Source organism: Quercus robur, chromosome 12, assembly GCF_932294415.1.
Source record: "Quercus robur chromosome 12, dhQueRobu3.1, whole genome shotgun sequence".
Taxonomy (NCBI): domain Eukaryota; kingdom Viridiplantae; phylum Streptophyta; class Magnoliopsida; order Fagales; family Fagaceae; genus Quercus; species Quercus robur.
Window position 1 is genome coordinate 41,915,756 of NC_065545.1, and position 19,008 is coordinate 41,934,763.

Below are 19,008 nucleotides of genomic sequence, written 5' to 3' on the forward strand. Positions count from 1 at the left end.
CCTTTACCAATTGCGACCTGTATTTTTAACATCTGAACCGTTCAAAGAACTAAAATAAAATGAGAGGTTTAAGGCTTTTTAAGGTCTGGCCATAATGATGTCATAAATAATTTAATAATTAAATAAAATACAAAAAATGAATAAATTTGTAAAAATGAACAATCTTGATCTAAAAAATATAGAGAAATAAAACCAATTCAAAATCTATCTTCCAAACTCTTATAGAAGAAAAAATAGAAGATTATAAAGCATAAAATAAAAGATATTAAATCACAATTAAACTTTCAAGTATATTAGCTATTCTAAATATCTTTCAAGAACAAAACATAATGATAAATGCTAAATATATTACTAAAAATAAAAATAATAAAAGTTTAGTCATTTTATTGGTTGGTGCTGTAAACTATTTTAATAGATTTGATCCTTTAAACTGTTTTTAAGTATAAGAGATCTGATGATTGAATAAGAGAATTGTTGTTCAATCTTCAACTACACTAAAAACTGATTGATGTTTTAGTCTAATAATAAAGAGTTATCATTAGAAGTAAACACTATAGGTTGAAACTATATATACCATTCCTTACCATTTCAAAGCATCCAGCCCAGTGGTTATAAATAAAAAATAAATAGGTAGTCTAAACTGTAGTAAAGGTTTAGTGAACGAGCCGGTTCCCACAGTTTAACAATCGTTCTATCTCTCTATAAAAAAGCTAATTTGCAGTTAACACAATGCTGGTTGGAAATCGCAAAACTAACGTCCAAAGCTAATAAAAATACAAAGGGACTAAACGAAAAGCTCTGAGAAGGTAATAAAAATACAAAGGGACTAAACGAAAAGCTCTGAGAAGGCATTCACTGTAGAACACAGCAACGTTTTATTTCTCCATGAGAGTGATGTTTTCATACAGTTTTGCACAAGCTCAAGCTCAAGCAATCAGATGCAATTCAGCCCCTGCACAAATTTGATATATAATATTATTGGTCCTTCTATAAAGAAAAGTTACATAACCCACTCATACAATTGAAAATTTTTAACACCACGGATTACCTCTGCTTAATGTTGCCAAAAGCGTAGCAATGCCTAGCTGTGCTGTTTCTTCGCAATAGATTGCTCCGTAAGGTACCTGCCAAAATGCCAGTAAGGCACTTAAAAATAGTCGTAACAACATACTTTTTTTTTTTTTTTTGGGAGAGGGAACAACATAATGAATTGCTGTACTACTAAATTTAGGAGGACCAATGAAAACCATTACTAATGCCAAAACCAATTAGAGAAGCACCATTATGGCGTTTAGATTATTAAAAGTGAAAGATGACCAGTCACAGGCTGAACGACTTGGGTTGACTGTCAATGCCATGACTTCACTTCACTCACACTCTATTTGTTTCGATGTAAACTTTGTGTAAAGATAGTTTTTCGTGTTTTCTAGTGTTTGGTAGCATCAGAAAAAATGAGTTAAAAGAAAAACTATCTTTGGTCAACAGAAAAAATATGGCTCATTAGAAGATGAGATAGTTTAATAGAAAACACTTTTTGAAAAACGACTCATTTTCTAGAAAATATTATCGACAAAACAAATAGTGTCAATATATAAAAAATGTGCTTATGGCTAAAGTGGATTTAATTGGAACAAATCATGGCACTAAGTAACAAACTATAAATATATTAGGGCTTAAAGAGGAACATCAAGAAAAAGGTAAGCAAACTAAATTGCCTCAAATTTGTGAGGTTGACTCATAAAAAAATAGTTTTTTAGCATTGTGATCCATTGTGTGTAAGAAGAGAGATATGAAAAGTGACATGTAGCTCAAACCTGGAACATGAAGTGGCTGCATTATAGACAATCAGTATCAATTGAAACAAATCTGTGTTTAATAATACTACTGAACGGAAACTTGATACTTACTTGCCAGTGTAGAAGCCTGCAGAATACCAAGCATTTAAAACAACAGCCAGATCTGTTTCAGAGCTAGTACTTTGAGCTGTTTCTCCATCAGTTTTTTCTTTATCTGCATTCCGTGAAAAAAAATTCGAAATATGATAAGACATTAGATCAGCACCCTGTTTATATCTACACAATATACATAGTAAAAAAGAATGACAGCTAAACCATCAAAATAAGTTGGTTAGGCAAAGCACAAGTGGGAGCGGGGGATTCAGTTCTTATCATGAACCAAAGGGACATCTTAACAATATGCTTTATATGACAAAAAGCAAGGTCATGACATGTAAATAAAACTAAAGCTACTGAGTTTTAAGTCCAGACTCCAGAGTGTGTTGATATGTTTTAAGTAAGGGATAACAAGTAGAAAAGTAATAATATATAGTACAAGCTTGAAGAGCCCCTCAATTGCACATGTGAACAAATAGAAAAACAAGTTATCCACAGGGAAAAATAAATAGGGTCCAACAAACGATACAAGCAGATCAACCAAGCAGAAAAAACTACATACCCCAAAGAAACAAAATTGAGAAATTAGAAAAAATCCAAGTTAAAATGAGGTAAAAGGGGGTCGTCTAATCATCAATGAAAAACAGAAAGGTCAACTTTGCAAGGCAAAAGAAACTAGTTTTCACATTTCCAAATAGGACCTTTTAACCCAACATTCTAGCTATTTGCATGGCAGCACCATTGATAAACCATCATAAAACTACCAACAAGCAAAATTTTCATGCAAATCTCTTCCTTTAGGAAATCCATGCTCACCTTCATTTATATTAGAATCACCAGAAATTTGTGGCTTCACGGAAGATAGTGCCCTTTCTGCAGCTCCCATTGCTGCTTGGACAATGTTACCATCTTTGAGAAGGCAAGATATTTCACTTCTAGGAACCGTTGCCATAGAACCATCAGTGCAAGTCTTGCCCACACATGTCCCACCCAAAGAACAGCCAGGACATGAAGTACATGGGGCCGCCAAGCATTGGTAAACATAGGGGCAACATGAACAGACTACATTTGGATGAGAATCTAGGCTTGCAGGGATAGCATGTTCTTGAGAAGTAGAACAGCTACCCCACTGTACACCAGAACCTTCACCAGAATATTGATAGTTCCAACCACCATATTGATGAAGCTGCTCCAAAATCTTTTGCCTATTCTCCTCAAGCTCATAATACGAGTTGAGTAACTTGTTATAATCCTCTGCACCATGATAATATGAACTGTCTTTACTGGCATCTTGCTCGAGTAGACTATTTGATGAATTTATATAGGGTTCAGGTGCATGTGAATCTACACAATGATTTTCTTTAACTTCTGAAAGATTACTAGTCTCTCCTGAGTATATTGCAGTACTTGATGCAACAGTGCTTTTCTCATCTGCGTCCCTAATTTTTATGATTTAAAAAATATATATATTTGAGAGATGGTAAAAAATTTACACTAAAAATAAGCAAAAGAATATAAGCCCAGAAGAACAACAATTGCTTTGCATGCAATACTAGAATTTATGCAATGATCTAGTTTTGAGGAATTTATGCAATGATCTTTTTGAGCTTATGTAATTTTTTTTTTTTTTTTTTTTTTTTGATAGGTAATAGAAAGTTTTATTGAATAAAAGTACATCATGTTCACGATGGTGAACAAATTGTACTTGAAACAATTACAAAAAAATCAAAGAGAAGAAATAAGATTTTGAGCTTATGTATGCCTGCATGACCTGTATGCAACTATTTTCGGTTAATTTTGACCCACATATTGTGACTTAACCCTTTATTTTGCATTAGTATAAAATAAAATAGTTCTCATGCACAATATCAATACAAAGCATAGAGACAAAGAATGATAGTGTACATTCACCTTCTTTCTCCTCCTTTTAATAAAAAAAATAACATACTCTTTGCATAATATCAACAAAAAAATGTAGAGACAAAGAAAGATGATAAGGTCTATTTTATTTTTATTTTAAATTATATTGCTTTTATAGGATCAGCACACTTTCCCCTCATTTTAGATAAAAGCTTTCCTATGGTGGGGTTTAGCTTGATAAGCAAGTATACTGCGAAGACACAATATTCAATTCATAATTCAACATGAAACAGAAAGCATGGTGCTAATACTTCTTTTTCAAATGACATGATATCCATAAATTCAAAATCTTTTTTTTTTTTAAAGAGTTTTAACATATAGCATCCGCTCTTGATGATAGCTCTTTATCATCAAACCAATACACCAATTGGTTTTTGGTGTAGGCGGAGATTGAAATCCAGGTCTCTTATTCAACCATCAAAAACTTTATTAGTTGAGCTAATTGGAACTCACAAAATCATAAAGTTATGGACTAATAATTTGTATAGTCTTTTGCCTAGGCTTTATGGCAATCCTAAGCCACCTTATTGCAAGTAAAACCTACATGGCATTTTGCAATACCAGTAGCCAACGGAACTAAGGGTCTGTTTGCTTTAGCTTATTTTGTTTATTTGGTTATGTATTATTTTTCAAAGCCTCCGTAAAAGCATCTCTCTCTGTGGCACATCCACACACTTTTTTATTTATTTATTTAATATTCGTTTTCAACAAGTTCATCTCAATTGAAAATTGCTGATAACAGTAAGATTTCATAATTTTTTTTTGAAATGAAGTTATAGGTTCCAAAATTCCAATTAAGATATGCAACCCATTCCCTCCATTAAATTACTGGTATCTTCAAAATGAACCAACTAAGAACATTTTATTAGAATGTATGCAAATATATTTCTGTTGTTTGAAATGAAACCAGGCTATGCCGACAATACAACGTGATTATCTATATTCAATTACAAGTTATATCCCTTTATGTATAAAAAGTTTAAAGTCCATGATGCATTACTTAAAATTTTCCAAGAGAAAAAGGTAGGTCAGAGGTGGTAAAGGTATTGATGCCAAATGCTTTTAAGACCTCTGATCTTCTTGTAAAGAAAGGCCACACCTCCTTTCTTGCAGATGAATAAAGAGGTGCACAGAGTTGCCCGGATTATTCTATAAGGGATAGGTAATTTGCAATAGAACACAACTTAGTTAAGAAAGATTTTGGTGATCAATTATGTCCTTTTCAAATGTGCTTTTTAATAATAAGTGAATAGAATTCCATTAAAAAAGAGCAAAATAAAGCCCTATGGAGGTGATGAATACTATCTTCAAACTCCCAAAGATTATCATTCTATGTGGATGCATATGCTTCAATTGTTTGGGATGGATTGGGTCATGCCAGGTTCTGTTGCAGACTTATTATTTTGTTGGCACCATTGGCTTGGGAAACATAATTCTAATATTTGGAATTTGGTTCTAGGCTATTTGATGTGGACTATTTGGACAGAACATAATCGACGTTCTTTTGAGGATATTGAGAAATCACTAGTTCAATTGTTAGATTTGTGCCAATGGACTCTCTTAGATTGGTCTCGGTGTTGGGGTCTCTCGGATTGCTTTGTTCTCATTTATTTTCTTTTGTCTCATAAAATAGTTTTATGATTCCTTTATTTCTCTTTGTTTCAGTGTTGTCCTTTGTTCACTATTGTGAACTCTATGTATTTTTTCTTTTATTCCTTTTTTAATAATATTACTCTCTTACCTATAAAAAAGAAAAAGAAAAAAAGATCTTCCCAAGTGTTAAGGTTGCACTTTTTTTTTATTATAAATAATGAAACTTTACTGATACAAAAAACAATCACTCAAGTATACAGGATGCATACTTAAGGTTGCACTTTTTTTTTTTTGCATTTTTTCAATGAAATATCACCTTTTTAAAAAAAGGCTTGTGCATGTGGACCTCAAAAGAGCTCATTACCATTGCAAACTCTGGATTTTATTCCTTTTTTTTTTGTATAGTTTAAAAATATTTACACTTGTCTCTCACACTGTAGTAATAAATTCTACAAATTGGAAATTGTGAGAAAGTATGTTCCCTGGTTGACTCTCGCCTAAACCACCACAAGAGTTAAAGTGTTCCTTTTGGGATCAGCTTAGTTAAAAACAAAAAGGCACATATTTTAGCCATCTACCCTATCTTCAATAAGGGTTAATTGCACAAATCCACCCTAAACTATGGGGTGCTTGCACTTTGCACCCCAAAGCAAAAAAACTTGCAATTAACACCCCAATTTGGACAAAGATAGCAATTTGCATCCAATTGTTCAATTGGCTGTTAACTTTAACAGTCACATGCTATGCACGTGACCTCTAAACAAGAAAAAGATGAACTACGTTTTCATAACAAGATTTACTAAACTACCCTCCTTAAACTATAATGAAAATTACAGCAGTAGAATGCCCCAAACCCCAATCACCCATATCTATTTGATTCAGGCTAAAGCATGGCAATCTTAAGCCGGCTGAAACACAGTGAGAAGCAAATGTATTAGGAACAGTCGTTAAAGGCGATGCCCTACACCGAGCTGAGGGCTCCATCAAATTGCTCAATTATAGGCCTTGTATCAGAAACAAGAAGACAACCTTCGCAAGCCATTGATGAGAGCAGAATCATCCCAAAGTTGTAAAGTGAAAACACCCCATAATTTAGAGTGGATTCGTACAATTAACCCATAATTTAATTGGTAAGTTATAAACACACCCTCTAGATCTTTAACCCAGGACCTGATCCTCCACATTGCCCTTACAACCACAAGAAGTGTTACTTGAGCCATGGCTTATTGACACTATCATATAGAATATTGTTCCAAAAAACCAAAAAAAAAAAAAAAAAGACTGACTCATTTCTCATATATTACAGGCTCCAAAACATGAAAATACCATAACAAAACTCAAAACATTCATTATCTCTTCACACTGCACATTAACATTTCCAATAATTTTATAGAAAATAAATAGCATATATTAGATCACAAATAGGCAGTAGCATAATAAATTTACCAACCTTCTAGCCTCATGAGTTCCGTTAACATTAGCAGAGACATTTTCCTCGGTGCTGCCAACAGCTTTTCCTCCCTCAGTTGAAGTTTCATGACCTTTTTTGCTATGCATTATCTGGAAGATGAGGCAATTGAAAAGATGACAATGTTACTACAACTAAAAAATTGTGAAGATTTTTAATAAAAAAATATTTATTGCAAAATACATGCATGATCATATGTCAGTTATCACTGTATTTAAAGAAAAACAAATTAGTAAGTCCTATTCCACAGTTCTCTTATTTGTATATTTTTCAATAACCAATCAGTATCTATTTTCCATTTTTGTTTCGGGTTTGATCAATGTTTCTTTTCACTCCATTTATCATTATATTGTACATGCATGTGCGTTTGCATGCCTGTTGTTTGTCTATTTACTAAGTAACTTTCAATCTTTTATGTCCTTTATTTTTTTTTATTTTTTTTTGATAAATCAATCTTTTATGTCATTAATATACATTGATCATAAGGAACCTTTCTAAAGAAGATCCCTTTAGACTCGCCTCTAGCCAATAAAACTTACAGACAACTGACCCCACCCGCCAAAACCAGTAGCCAAATAATCCAGGGTCATTCATTCCTAATAGGCTAAGAAGTTTATACTCATGCTCATGCCCGGGAGCTATACATATATAACCCCAAGGGGGACTAGAAATGGGAGATTTGAAGCTAGTGACCTCAGCTTCATGAGGCACAGTCCGCAGCCAATTGTGCTCTCCCTTATTATGTTCCTAAAAACAAGAAAGCTAATAACAATTAGAACCTCTAGTAATTTGATCCATCCCAAATTCACCAAAATATTTTTCTATAACATTGTTATTGTTTTGATACCCATAAGTACCAAGAGAATCTAATACATGCCAATACAATGAACATGTAGTAAATTTAGATTTTTTATCCACTTGTTAAAATCAAGCAAAGAATGTAAACTTTCCAACTCTTTTTTTTTTTAAACTAACAAATGCTACTTCTAAATTCTAACTCTAAACAATTCACTAATACATTTAATTCTTAATTTTTTTTTTTTTTTTTTTTTAAGTATAGCCAAGTGAAGTAATGCCTCAGCCAAGCTTATGTCATAAATAAAACAAGCATAAAATTTGAACTAATTCAGATACAGAACTGGCAAAGCAGAATCAGTGTAATAGAATAGAAAATGTTATATACAGAGAGAGAGAGACAGAGACAGAGACAGAGACAGAGAGGACCTTGTACTTGGATATGGCGGCGTCGAAGGCGTTGATGAGAGCGGAATCATCCCACAAGTCGCCTTCCTTCCCCATTTTTTTGTTGTTTATGCGGATGCTCTATTCTCTGTCCCAACTCCAACAAAACCCTTCTTCCCTCTTTCTCTTTGAGTCTTTGTGGACTGGGTTTACTTTTCTTTTCTACGCAACCCCTATCAACGAAAATATTAAAGTTTATGGTAAGTGGAATGTTTTCAAAAAATTTTGAGGTTTAAACTTTAAAGTTTAAACAAAACAATTTGACCCTTTCAAAAAAAAAAAAAAACAAAACAATTTGATATCCAAGTTTGGGCCTGTAATTTACCCAGTATTTTTTTATGTTCAAATTTGGTGTTTACTGTTCAGTATCTGGAATTGCATCAAATATGCTATTTTACCACTAAAAAGTAGTAGTACTTTTTATCTATTATACCATACTATACCACTTTACATTATAATACACTCAAGAGCAATAGCATTAGCGGTTGCAAAAGTTTACAAAATACAAAAAGTGTTTAATTTTGCACATTTTAATAATAAAAAAAATCCACATCATCGGTGCTTGTAAAAGTGTGCAAATATGCAAAACTACTATAGTAATCATGCATATATGTACGGTTACAGTAACTTTGCAAATCATTATTTTATTATATTCTCTCTCACATAGTCAGACTCTATCCTTTCTTCTTCTCTCTTCTTTTTCTTCTTCATCTCACGCGCTCTCTCTTCACCTACACAGCTGATCAACTATCTGCCCACCACCACTCAACCGACGCAACCCACCACCACTCAACCAACGCAACCCACAACCACCATTTTACAACACATAAAAATCCAACCACAAATTCAATAGAAAATCAAAGCCAAAATCAATGGAAAATCCAAACCCACCCAACGGAAAAGCCAAAATCAACAGAAATCAAACCAAAAATCAATAGAAATCAAACCTAAAATCAACCCCAACATATCAAATGAAAAACCCAAACCCACCCGAAGCCCTCTCCGATCTCACCCTCACCAAAGCACTCGTCGCTTGCCACTACCACCTCTGTGGTGGTTTCACTTCTTCTATTTTTTCTTTGTTTGATCAATGGGTTTAGGGATTTTGATTTGGCTTGCCTGTTAAGATCTGATGTTGCTTGTATATTGTAGACACTCAATTTTGCACCCATAATTTAATCAAGGAAGATGGGCTAGAGTGACCGTTCATATACCCAAAATTTAGAGTTGCATTACATGCATTAATTCATTCATTGCATTTCATAAAAATGATCTTGAGGTTTTAACGGTCACAACGGTGTGTTCAATTTCCAAATCGGGTTGTCAGATTGAAAGATATCACATGATCAAGTTTGCACAATCTGCATGCATTTTGTTTGGGTGGAACCAACCACGCATGATCAATTTAAATTAATTATGATTGGCTAAACAATTAAAATTAATTAAATAATTTTGTGATTGGTTGTTGGTCAATGTCAAAAATAGACTTGCTTGCATGGGAATAAAGTGGATAATCAGATAACGGTGTGTTCGATTTCCAAATTGGGCCATCAGATTGAAAGATATCATATGATTAAGTTTGCATGGTCTGTATGCATTTTGTTTGGGTGGAACCAACCACGCATGATTAATTTAAATTAATTATGATTGGCTAAACAATTAAAATTAATTAAATAATTTTGTGATTGGTTGTTGGTCAATGTCAAAAATAGACTTGCTTGCATGGGAATAAAGTGGATAATCAAATAACAACGAAAGTGTGGATAATCAAGACTTTTTTTGGAATATTTATCTACAAGATAATTATCACTTTAAAAACCTAAATATCCAGAAAAGTGATTAATTTTTAGAATATGGATTAAAAATGCGTGCAAATACAATTCCCGGCTTAAAAAACCTCAAAAAATGAGTCCAAATTAGACCAAAATTCAAACACAAGCTCGGTACCCAAGAGAGCCATTTGGCACAAATGCGTGGCTCAGCCCAGCAGCTCCCTGATTGAGATAAGGCCTATCTTTTACAATTTTTTAAAGATAAGGACGTATTCCAATTCATATCTGATCATTCAACTAATTTTTCGAAGCATTCCAACCTTTATAATTAAGGGATGCCTCTCAAAATTCAGCACACTTTCTGACCCCCCCCCCCCTCATTCTGGCTCTTCTTTTTTGATTTTTCAATTCCCCTGACGTTAAAGACGTTCTGGAGGCTTTTGCTTTAGGAACTTCTTTTTTGTAAGTAAAGTATTTTAGGCTTCAAAGAGTTGAATCCTAAAATATTCTTTCATTAAAAGAGCAAGCTCATGCAAGAGGTATCTCATTTTTTCTTCTTTCTTTTCTTCTTTAATTGATTTTTGTTATTGTTGTCGCATGAGTATGTTAGCACGTTTTTATTATGTTCTGTTCTTGATATATAATTGCCATGCTTGAATACATTATTAGAATTTTCTTTAAAATGTGCTTAGGTAATTGGGTATTATAATTCTTTTTCTTAAGTTTCAAAATTTGCAATGGCTAACAAAATTCTTTTTCTAAACACAAAAACTGATCTGTATTTTTCAGATCTGGTTTTCTCTAAACAAAAAAATTGATCTGTATTTTCAGATCTGATTTTCTCTAAACTAAAAAAGTGATCTGTATTTTCAGATCTAATTTTCTCTAAACACAAAAAACTTATTTGTATTTTTTAGATCTGATTTTTTCTAAACACAAAAACTGATCTGTATTTTTCAGATCTAATTTTTTCTAAACACAAAAACTGATCTGTATTTTTCAAATCTGATTTTTTCTAAACACAAAAGCTGATCTGTATTTTCATTAAATACAGATCTGATTTTTTTTCTAAACACAAAACTGATCTGTATGTTTATTAAATACAGATCTGATTTTTTCCATAAATAGTTTTATTTGTTACAAAATTGCAGATTTTGAAATTTAAAAGAAGGGATTGAAAGTTAGGTTGAACTTTTTTTATATGTGATGCGTGCATAATAAATTTATTGCATGAGTGTGGATCCTCTTTCAAAAAGTCTTTTCTTTTAATTTTTTTTGTTTCTAAAAACAGATCTGATTTTTCTTTTACAAACCTAAAATTATTTTTTTACTTTTCAAAACAGATCTGATTTTTTTTAACAAAATCTTATTATTTCTTTTACATAAAAACAGATCTGATTTTTCTTGATAAAATCACTTCTTCTTTTTTTTTTTTTTACTTTACACAAAAACAAATCTGATCCTTTTTAACAAAATCTTATTATTTCTTTTACATAAAAACAGATCTGATTTTTCTTGATAAATTCATTTTTTTTTTTAACTTTACAAAAAAATAGATCTGATTCTCTTTAGCAAAATCTTATTCTTTCCTTTACATAAAAACATATCTAATTTTTTTTACAAATCCAATTTTTTTATTCACAAAACATATCTGAATTTTCTTTAAAAAGAGGACATCATTCATAAGGCAAATTTATTTAAATTAATTTTTGTCAAGTGTGTGTCGTGTGTGTTCAACATATCATTAAACATCATGCAAAAAGGGTATATTGGTCAATAGAGTCTAGAAGACCAAACTCTGTCTGGGCGGAACGGGTGCCTAACACCTTCCCATTCCGTAACCTAGCCCCCGAACTTAAGATTTTTGGATAGGTAGATTAGTGTTTTGTCTTTTAATTTTGGTAGATTGTAACTAGGACCAAAGTTTTGTATTCTTTTGCATAGATTGTAACTAGGACCCAAAGCCTTGTAAGGTTAATTTACCAAAGTTGTACTTTTCTTTATTCAATCAATGACAATAAAGTATTTTGATCATATTATTTGTATTTATTTTTTCTTTTCTTTTTTTGTATAAAAAATAACTAGCAACTCTACACCACTTACTCAAAAAGAGGGGTGCCCTTAAAAGCTCCAAAATCTCTCTTTTGAGAGCACCGAGTTTCCCAATCTCACACATATGCTTGGGATTTTGCTTGATTTCATATGTAGCGTTTTGGGATTTTGCTTCTAATGTTAAGATCAATGGGTTTTGGGTAGCGTTGGGTCTGTGAAAGAGAGAGGGGTAGTGAGTGAGGAAATAATACAAATGTAAAAGAATGAATATTTTATTGAATAAATGTATAGAATAGATAAACTGATGTGGGTGTTTTGTAAAAATGGGTGTGTAAAATAGAAAAAGTATATTTTTTTTACAAATAGACAGAAATTTTGCATTGACTGATGCGGTTGCTCTAACATCCCAAACTCTACTCTTTGCCAATTCATTTAAATATTATTATTTTATTCTTTATTTCCTCTTTCTTTAGTTTTTATTAACTCTCTCTCTCTTCCTCTTACAAGCAACCACCACCCCTTACAACCCCACCACTACTGCATCACACACACCACCCAAACCAAACCAACACCACCAATTCAAATGCAAGCCACAACCACCAATACTAAAAGCAACCACCAAATCCCCAAACCAAGCCAACACCACCGAATCCCTAAAACCACAGCCACCAAAACTAAAAGCAACCACCGAATCCCCAAACCAAGCCAACACCACCAAATCCCCAAAGCCAAAGCCACTAAAATTGAAAGCAACCAAAGCCTCCAAATTTCCACAACCCAAAACCCTTAGACCCTTTTTCAAAGAAACCCCAATCCTCAAACCTACGTAGGATCCAAAATAAAACAAATAAAAAAAGGGAATTAGAGATAGAGAGGGATAGGGGGGTGGCCACCAATGGTGGCTTCACTGTCGTGCATCACTTCCGATATCGGTGATCATGGGTTCGGCCCTCATGGGTTGCGCTTTAGAAAGATATGGTGAGATAAAAAGATAGAGAAGAGTCATGAGGTGGTGGCTCGCGGTGGCATGTCATGGTAGTGGCTCATGATGGCACATGGTGGCTCATGATGCCGAAGAAATTACCAGTAAGTCACACAATCCTTGCGCACTCGAAATAGCACCTGCACGACAAAAAAGAGAAGACCTAACAGAGGGCACTGGTGTGGTGCCGGCCAAATACCCTCCGAAGGTCAAGTTAGAACTATTCTCACAACTCTAGAGTGCTAGAGAGGGTAAATTATGCGTACCTTGGTTTGCGAGGGTGCTTGGGTTTTTATAATAGTAGAGGGTTGACCTCTTTTCCTTGGAATAGAAGTCCTTTCCTTATAGGAGTCTTCTTGGGTGTATTTCGCGGGATCCTTTCCATATAGGAATCTCTTTGGGTATCACTAAACGTGGAGAGAAAGACATTTCATTATATACGCAATCATGGGTGGCAAGCAATCCTTTACTAAGGTCGTCAGCTTACCCTACGCCTTCAGCCTTAATCCAGTCAGCTTCATGATCCAGTCAGCCCTTGGGTATGCCTTGCCGGTGCCTCTTTCTAAACATCCCTTTCATTGATACCTATCAATGAAGGCTAACGGGTTTAATTGTATCCATCCTCTCTTAACCGTCGACTTGTCTTATTGTAAGTAATCTCCATTTTTATCCACATCAGTTGCCCCCTACTCTATATTCTCGTCACTTTTTATACTGACGGGATATGGAGTTAAGTTTTTGTTAACTGATTATTATTATATTCTTCGTAGGAGCTGGAAAATCATTTACGGGGAACCCCTCAAGCCGCCGTACATTTAATGCTCTAGACAAATGGCGCGTTCTCATTGGCTCCGCTTCTGACAAAGGCGTCACTTCGTCTTCCACGCATTTCTATTCTATATATAAGTGGCACCTCCTCCTTATTCTCTCTATTTCATCCTTGCTGATCTTAGAGAGAGAAAGCCCGTCGTCCTTAATTTCGTCAACTCATTCCTTACTTCCGTCAGCTTGTCCGTCGCTATCCTTGAGGCCTTTCTTCTTTAGAAAGCTAACTTACTAGTAAGTTCCATTTTCTCTTCTTCTTTTTCTTTTGCATTTTTTCTTATGACTGAATAATTCCCTAGTGAGGACATTAGCTTAGGTACTTAGATTGGATCCGTCACTTGTAGGTAGTCAGATGTCAAGTGACGCATCGTGTGAAGAGGCGTCAGTCCGCGAAGGAGCGGGCTACGACGAGGCCTTTGGTTCAGATGATGAGTCAAAGGACTTCTCACCTTCGTCAGAGAGAGAGACGTCGGCCCAATCTCCCAACGGTGATGGTGAGAGTTATGCTGAGGGGGGTGAGGAGGCGGAAGACGAAGGAGAGGACAAAGTAGAAGAGGGAAAAAAGAGAAGTGGAAGTGGCGGGGATGATGTTGATGGTGACGAGGAATCCAGTGAAGGGACCTTAGAGGGTCCCGGGGATAACCGTCCTTTCATTCTTCCTGAGGATTAGGCCGTCAACAAGTTCTTACCTATGATGAGTGATAAGGTTTTTAAGGAGTTGCATACTCGTTATCGAATTCCAGACCATATCCCAATCCGTCTTCCTAGAGAGAATGAGAGATGTTACTCAGGGAGAACTGCTGACGTTGGCATGTATGATGCCATGTTTGTTGCGGGGCTTAGATTGCCGCTGACGGCCTTACATCGTCAGCTGGCTGATTTTCTGGGTCTGTCCGTTACTCAAATTGCTCCGAATGCCTGGAGAATTTTTATAAGTGCTAAAATCCTATGGGGTCATCTTAGTGGAGGAAATCGTCAGCTTACCTTGGACGAGTTCTTTTATTACTACAGACCCCATCACATCACGTTTTCAAAGGGGACATACCACTTTAATGCCCAGGAGAAAGGTTTGAGGCTAGTATCGGATATGCCAGATTCCAATAGGAACTGGAAAAGTAGGTATTTCTTTGTTAAGGGGACGGATTGGGTATGCCGTCAGGAGGAATGGGAGACAATGCCCCATGGTTACTTTGACAATACTTGGGTTTTTGTCAGGGATTCAGGTTAATCTCGTCAACCATTTTTCCCTTGTTTTGTGGTGACGCTTCTAACACTATCTTTCCCTTATTTTCAACTAATACCTGTCCCCACATAACTAACGAACATGAGGAGTTTATCCGTCGGGTTCTTGACGTTCCATTAGAGTAGCGAAAGTGCAGGGACTTAATCACCCTTGACACCCTCCATTTATACTGCGGGGGCCCTGAACCGATGCCTGAAGCTCGAAGATTGGACGAGTATTCTCGTCGTCGTAAGTAGATTTTCCATCATTTCCGTCAGGTTTTCTTCTACCGTCTGTTTTTCTAACGAACGTTTTCTGTCTTTCGCAGAAATGGATATTGCTAAGTAAAGGGTGAGGGCGACTGCCGCCTGTAAGAAAAAGGAAAAGAAAGCTAAGGAGGCAGAGGGGGGGACCTTGTCAACCCCCAAGACCATCACCAAGGCTCCAAAAAGGAAACCCGACGGGAGTGACGACCGTCCGTCTAAGAAGGCTGCCATCACTCCTGGGGACATTTCTCCCAAGGGAAAATCTCCCTTTAAGCCAAGCCACGGTGCGAGCAAGGGGGTAATGACTTCCTCAGGTCCCATCATCGAGGGTCCTTGTTGCCTCTTAACCCACAAGGACTATGCCGTCGGGGAGGTTGGGTCCTTCATAAAGCCGACGAATATAGGGCCTTGCGACTTGTTGGGGACGGAGGACTTAGGGGCGTCGGCTCTTTTTGATCTTACTAGGGTATGCTTGCTGCCTTTTGGTCAAGTTGGTTTCATTTCGTTTTGATTTACTTTGACTGATGCCTGTGTTCTTTCCTCAGGCCTTGGTGCGTGTCAAGGCCCTTCAGGATCGTTGTGTTGCCAAGGAGGGGGTTGTCACCCAGGTCCGGAAATATAATACAAATTTGATGAATGAGCAGGGGCAATACAAGGAGGTTGTCCGCACGCTGAAAAATGAGCTGAAAGAAGTTAGGGGGAAGCTGGAGGAGGCTGACCGTCAAAAGGAAAAGCTGCAGCAAGAGGTGACGGATCTGAACAAAAATGTGGAGATGGCTGGGACTGACGCCGTTCGAGAATTTAAAGCGCTGCAATCATTCATTGACTCTTGTGCCAAGTATTATGGCACTGGGTTTGATGATTGCCTCAAACAAGTTACATCAGTTTTTCCAGAGCTGGACTTATTCGAAATTACAATGGACGACGAAGGTGACGGCTCTCCTGAGTCCAACCCTCCTCCAAAGGATGACGATGTCGTTGTTCTCGCCCAGCCTGCTGCCAATCCTCCTCCTACTCCTGCTTCCAACTCTCCAACTGTGTTCATAGATGTTGAAAATCAGAACGATGACGGGAACCCTGCTGGCGCCCCTGCTACTTAGTTTCTTTATTTGTATTTCAATTATTTTGTAAACAATCGTTTAACGTGTATTTCAATTACTTTTCAAACAATTGTTTAAGTGCCCCTCTGGTTTTTGGGCTTTTATTTGTATGCAGTTTATTTTGTTATGTGGCATGTTACTCATGTCGTCTTTATATATATATATATATTAATCAGTGATTGTGCTAGGCGAAGTCCTTGGCCGTAATCCCGTATGATTTGGGAAACCCATCAGCTTTTTAAGGGTGGACTGGTTCGAAAAATATGATGATATAGGCTTCGTGTGACTTATAAGCCTGTCCACCTCATTGATAAGCTTGTTGGTTTCATAAGCTTTACCTTTTGGGCATTTAATTGCGTCACTGACCCCATAACCTCGTCCATTTCGTAAGAGACGTTATTTTTCTAGGCCCGTCAGCTTTGTGGCTTTTATCCATGTTAAGTGCCTAATGGTTCTGTCATTTTTAATAGCCTGTCGGCTTCATAGCTTCGTCCATTGAAATTATTATTTTCATAATCTCACTTGCTTTAATGAGACCATTGGCATTTCCAACTTCCAGTCGTTTTACGGACCTAATGACCTTGCCATCTTGTAAGCCCGTCGGTCTTATAACCTTGTTTAGGTGAGTCTCATCCATTCGGTGAGACCGTCAGCTTTTTTGCTTCCGTCCATACTATGGACTAAATAACCTTGTCTCTTTATAAGTCTGTCGGCTTTATGGTGGTCTCATTCATTTGGTGGGACCGTCAACTTTTTTAGCTTCCGTCCATGCTGTGACCTTTCATTCTCGTAGGCTCGTTGGTTTTATGTAATGATGGTCTCATCCATTTGGTGAAACCGTCGACTTTTTAGCTTCCGTCCATTTTATGGACTTCATTTAATTATCTCATCCATTCACTGGGACCGTCAGCCTTATAGCCTTGTCCACTATAAGGACTTGACGAACTTGTCACTTTTATGATTTCCTCTTTTTGAGGGAATTTAACAGCGTTTTATCCTTTTTGGGGTGGGTTCATCCACCTTAGAATTGTTTACTTTTTGTGAACTCAAGGCCGTCCGTTTTAGAACCGTCCACTTTGTGTGAACTTAAGGTCATCTACTTTATGGACTTAGGATCGTTCACTTTGTGTGAACTTAAGGTCGTCCATTTTATGGACTTAAAACCGTCCACTTTGTGTGAACTTAAGGTCGTCCACTTTATGGACTTAAGGTCATCCACTTTATGGACTTAAGGTCGTCCACTTTGTGTGAACTTAAGGTTGTCCACATTGTGTGAACTTAAGGTCGTCCACTTTATGGACTTAAGGTCGTCCACTTTATGGACTTAGGATCGTCCACTTTGTGTGAACTTAAGGTCGTCCACTTTGTGTGAACTTAAGGTCATCCACTTTATGGACTTAGGATCGTTCACTTTGTGTGAACTTAAGGTCTTCCATTTTATGGACTTAGAACCGTCCACTTTGTGTGAATTTAAGGTCGTCCACTTTGTGTGAACTTAAGGTCGTCCATTTTATGGACTTAGAACCGTCCACTTTTCGTGGACCATAAACTTGTAGAAAGAAACTTCAGTCAATTCTGAATAAACTCCTCTTATGCATTCATAGAAAAAGTAGCTCTTAAAAAAGAAAAAAGGTCTTGCCCTTTGGACTTTAAAAAGATATTGTAGCAAAAACTAAAGAAAATGATAGAACTGAGGAGTATAAAAATTAACTACGGTGAGCTGTAAAAAGAAAGGGTTGGTATTCATGTCGTTATCTCTATTGGTAATACTTTCGCAAGTGCTCGATATTCCATGGATGTGGCAGCTTCTATCCGTCTAACGTCTCCAGATAGTAAGTGCCTTTCCTCTGTCATGATGTGATCCGGTAAGGTCTTTCCCAATTAGGGCCGAGCTTCCCTTGGGTGGGGTTTTTAGCAGCGCCCATGACTTTCCTTAGAATGAGATCTCCAACTTGGAAGTCTCTGCGTCAAACCCGTGAGTTGTAGTGCTTAGCCATGCGATCCTGGTATCATGCTAGCCTTTATTATGCTGCCACCCTGACTTCATCTACTAGGTCAAGTTGTAGACGCAAGGCCTCGCCGTTTTTGCTGTCATCGTGGTTATGCACCTTGTAGCTTGTAAGTCTGACCTCAGCTGGTATGACTGCTTCGTTCCCATACGTTAGCCAAAATGGTGTCTCTCCTGTGGGCATCCTCCTTGTCGTCCTGTATGTCCATAGTATGCTTGGCAACTCTTCAGGCCATATACCCTTTGCCCCCTCGAGCGGAGTCTTGATAATCTTGAGTAAGGATCGGTTCGTGACTTCGACCTGACCGTTAGCCTGAGGGTGGGCAGGGGAGGAGTAGTGGTTCTTTATCCCTAACTGCGAGCAAAAATCTCGGAAGGAGTTGTTGTCGAATTGCTTCCCATTATCCGAGACAAAAACTCTAGGGATGCCAAACCTGCATATGATGCATCTCCAGACAAAACTCCATACGTTCTTCTCCATAATGGTGGCCAAAGCTTCAGCTTCCACCCATTTTGTAAAGTAGTCAATGCCACTACCAGGAACTTTAGTTGTCGTACTATTGTAGGGAATGGTCCCATAATATCTAATCCCCACTGAGCGAACGGCCATGGGGCCATCATCGGGGTCAACTCTTCGGTTGGTTGTCTAATAATATTGCTGAACTT

General features: G+C 36.6%; 1 protein-coding gene across 2 annotated transcripts; it reads right to left on the reverse strand.

Annotated features, from left to right (window-relative positions):
• Positions 1 to 556: 556 nt before the first annotated feature.
• Positions 557 to 8,455, reverse strand: LOC126709346 (uncharacterized). Of its 2 annotated transcripts, XM_050409555.1 has the most exons (8): positions 8,441 to 8,455; positions 8,098 to 8,288; positions 7,567 to 7,620; positions 6,856 to 6,965; positions 2,709 to 3,331; positions 1,908 to 2,010; positions 1,049 to 1,124; positions 557 to 952 (listed from the first exon to the last, which is right to left on the reverse strand). In XM_050409555.1, exons 2-7 carry the CDS (start codon positions 8,170 to 8,172, stop codon positions 1,082 to 1,084), a joined length of 1,008 nt encoding a protein of 335 aa, XP_050265512.1. In that variant the 5' UTR covers positions 8,173 to 8,288; positions 8,441 to 8,455; the 3' UTR covers positions 557 to 952; positions 1,049 to 1,081. The 2 variants fall into 2 exon arrangements, with proteins under 2 accessions (XP_050265512.1, XP_050265513.1); XM_050409556.1 differs by lacking the exons at positions 7,567 to 7,620; positions 8,441 to 8,455 and having other exon boundaries at positions 8,098 to 8,357.
• Between the last annotated feature and the right edge of the window lie 10,553 nt (positions 8,456 to 19,008).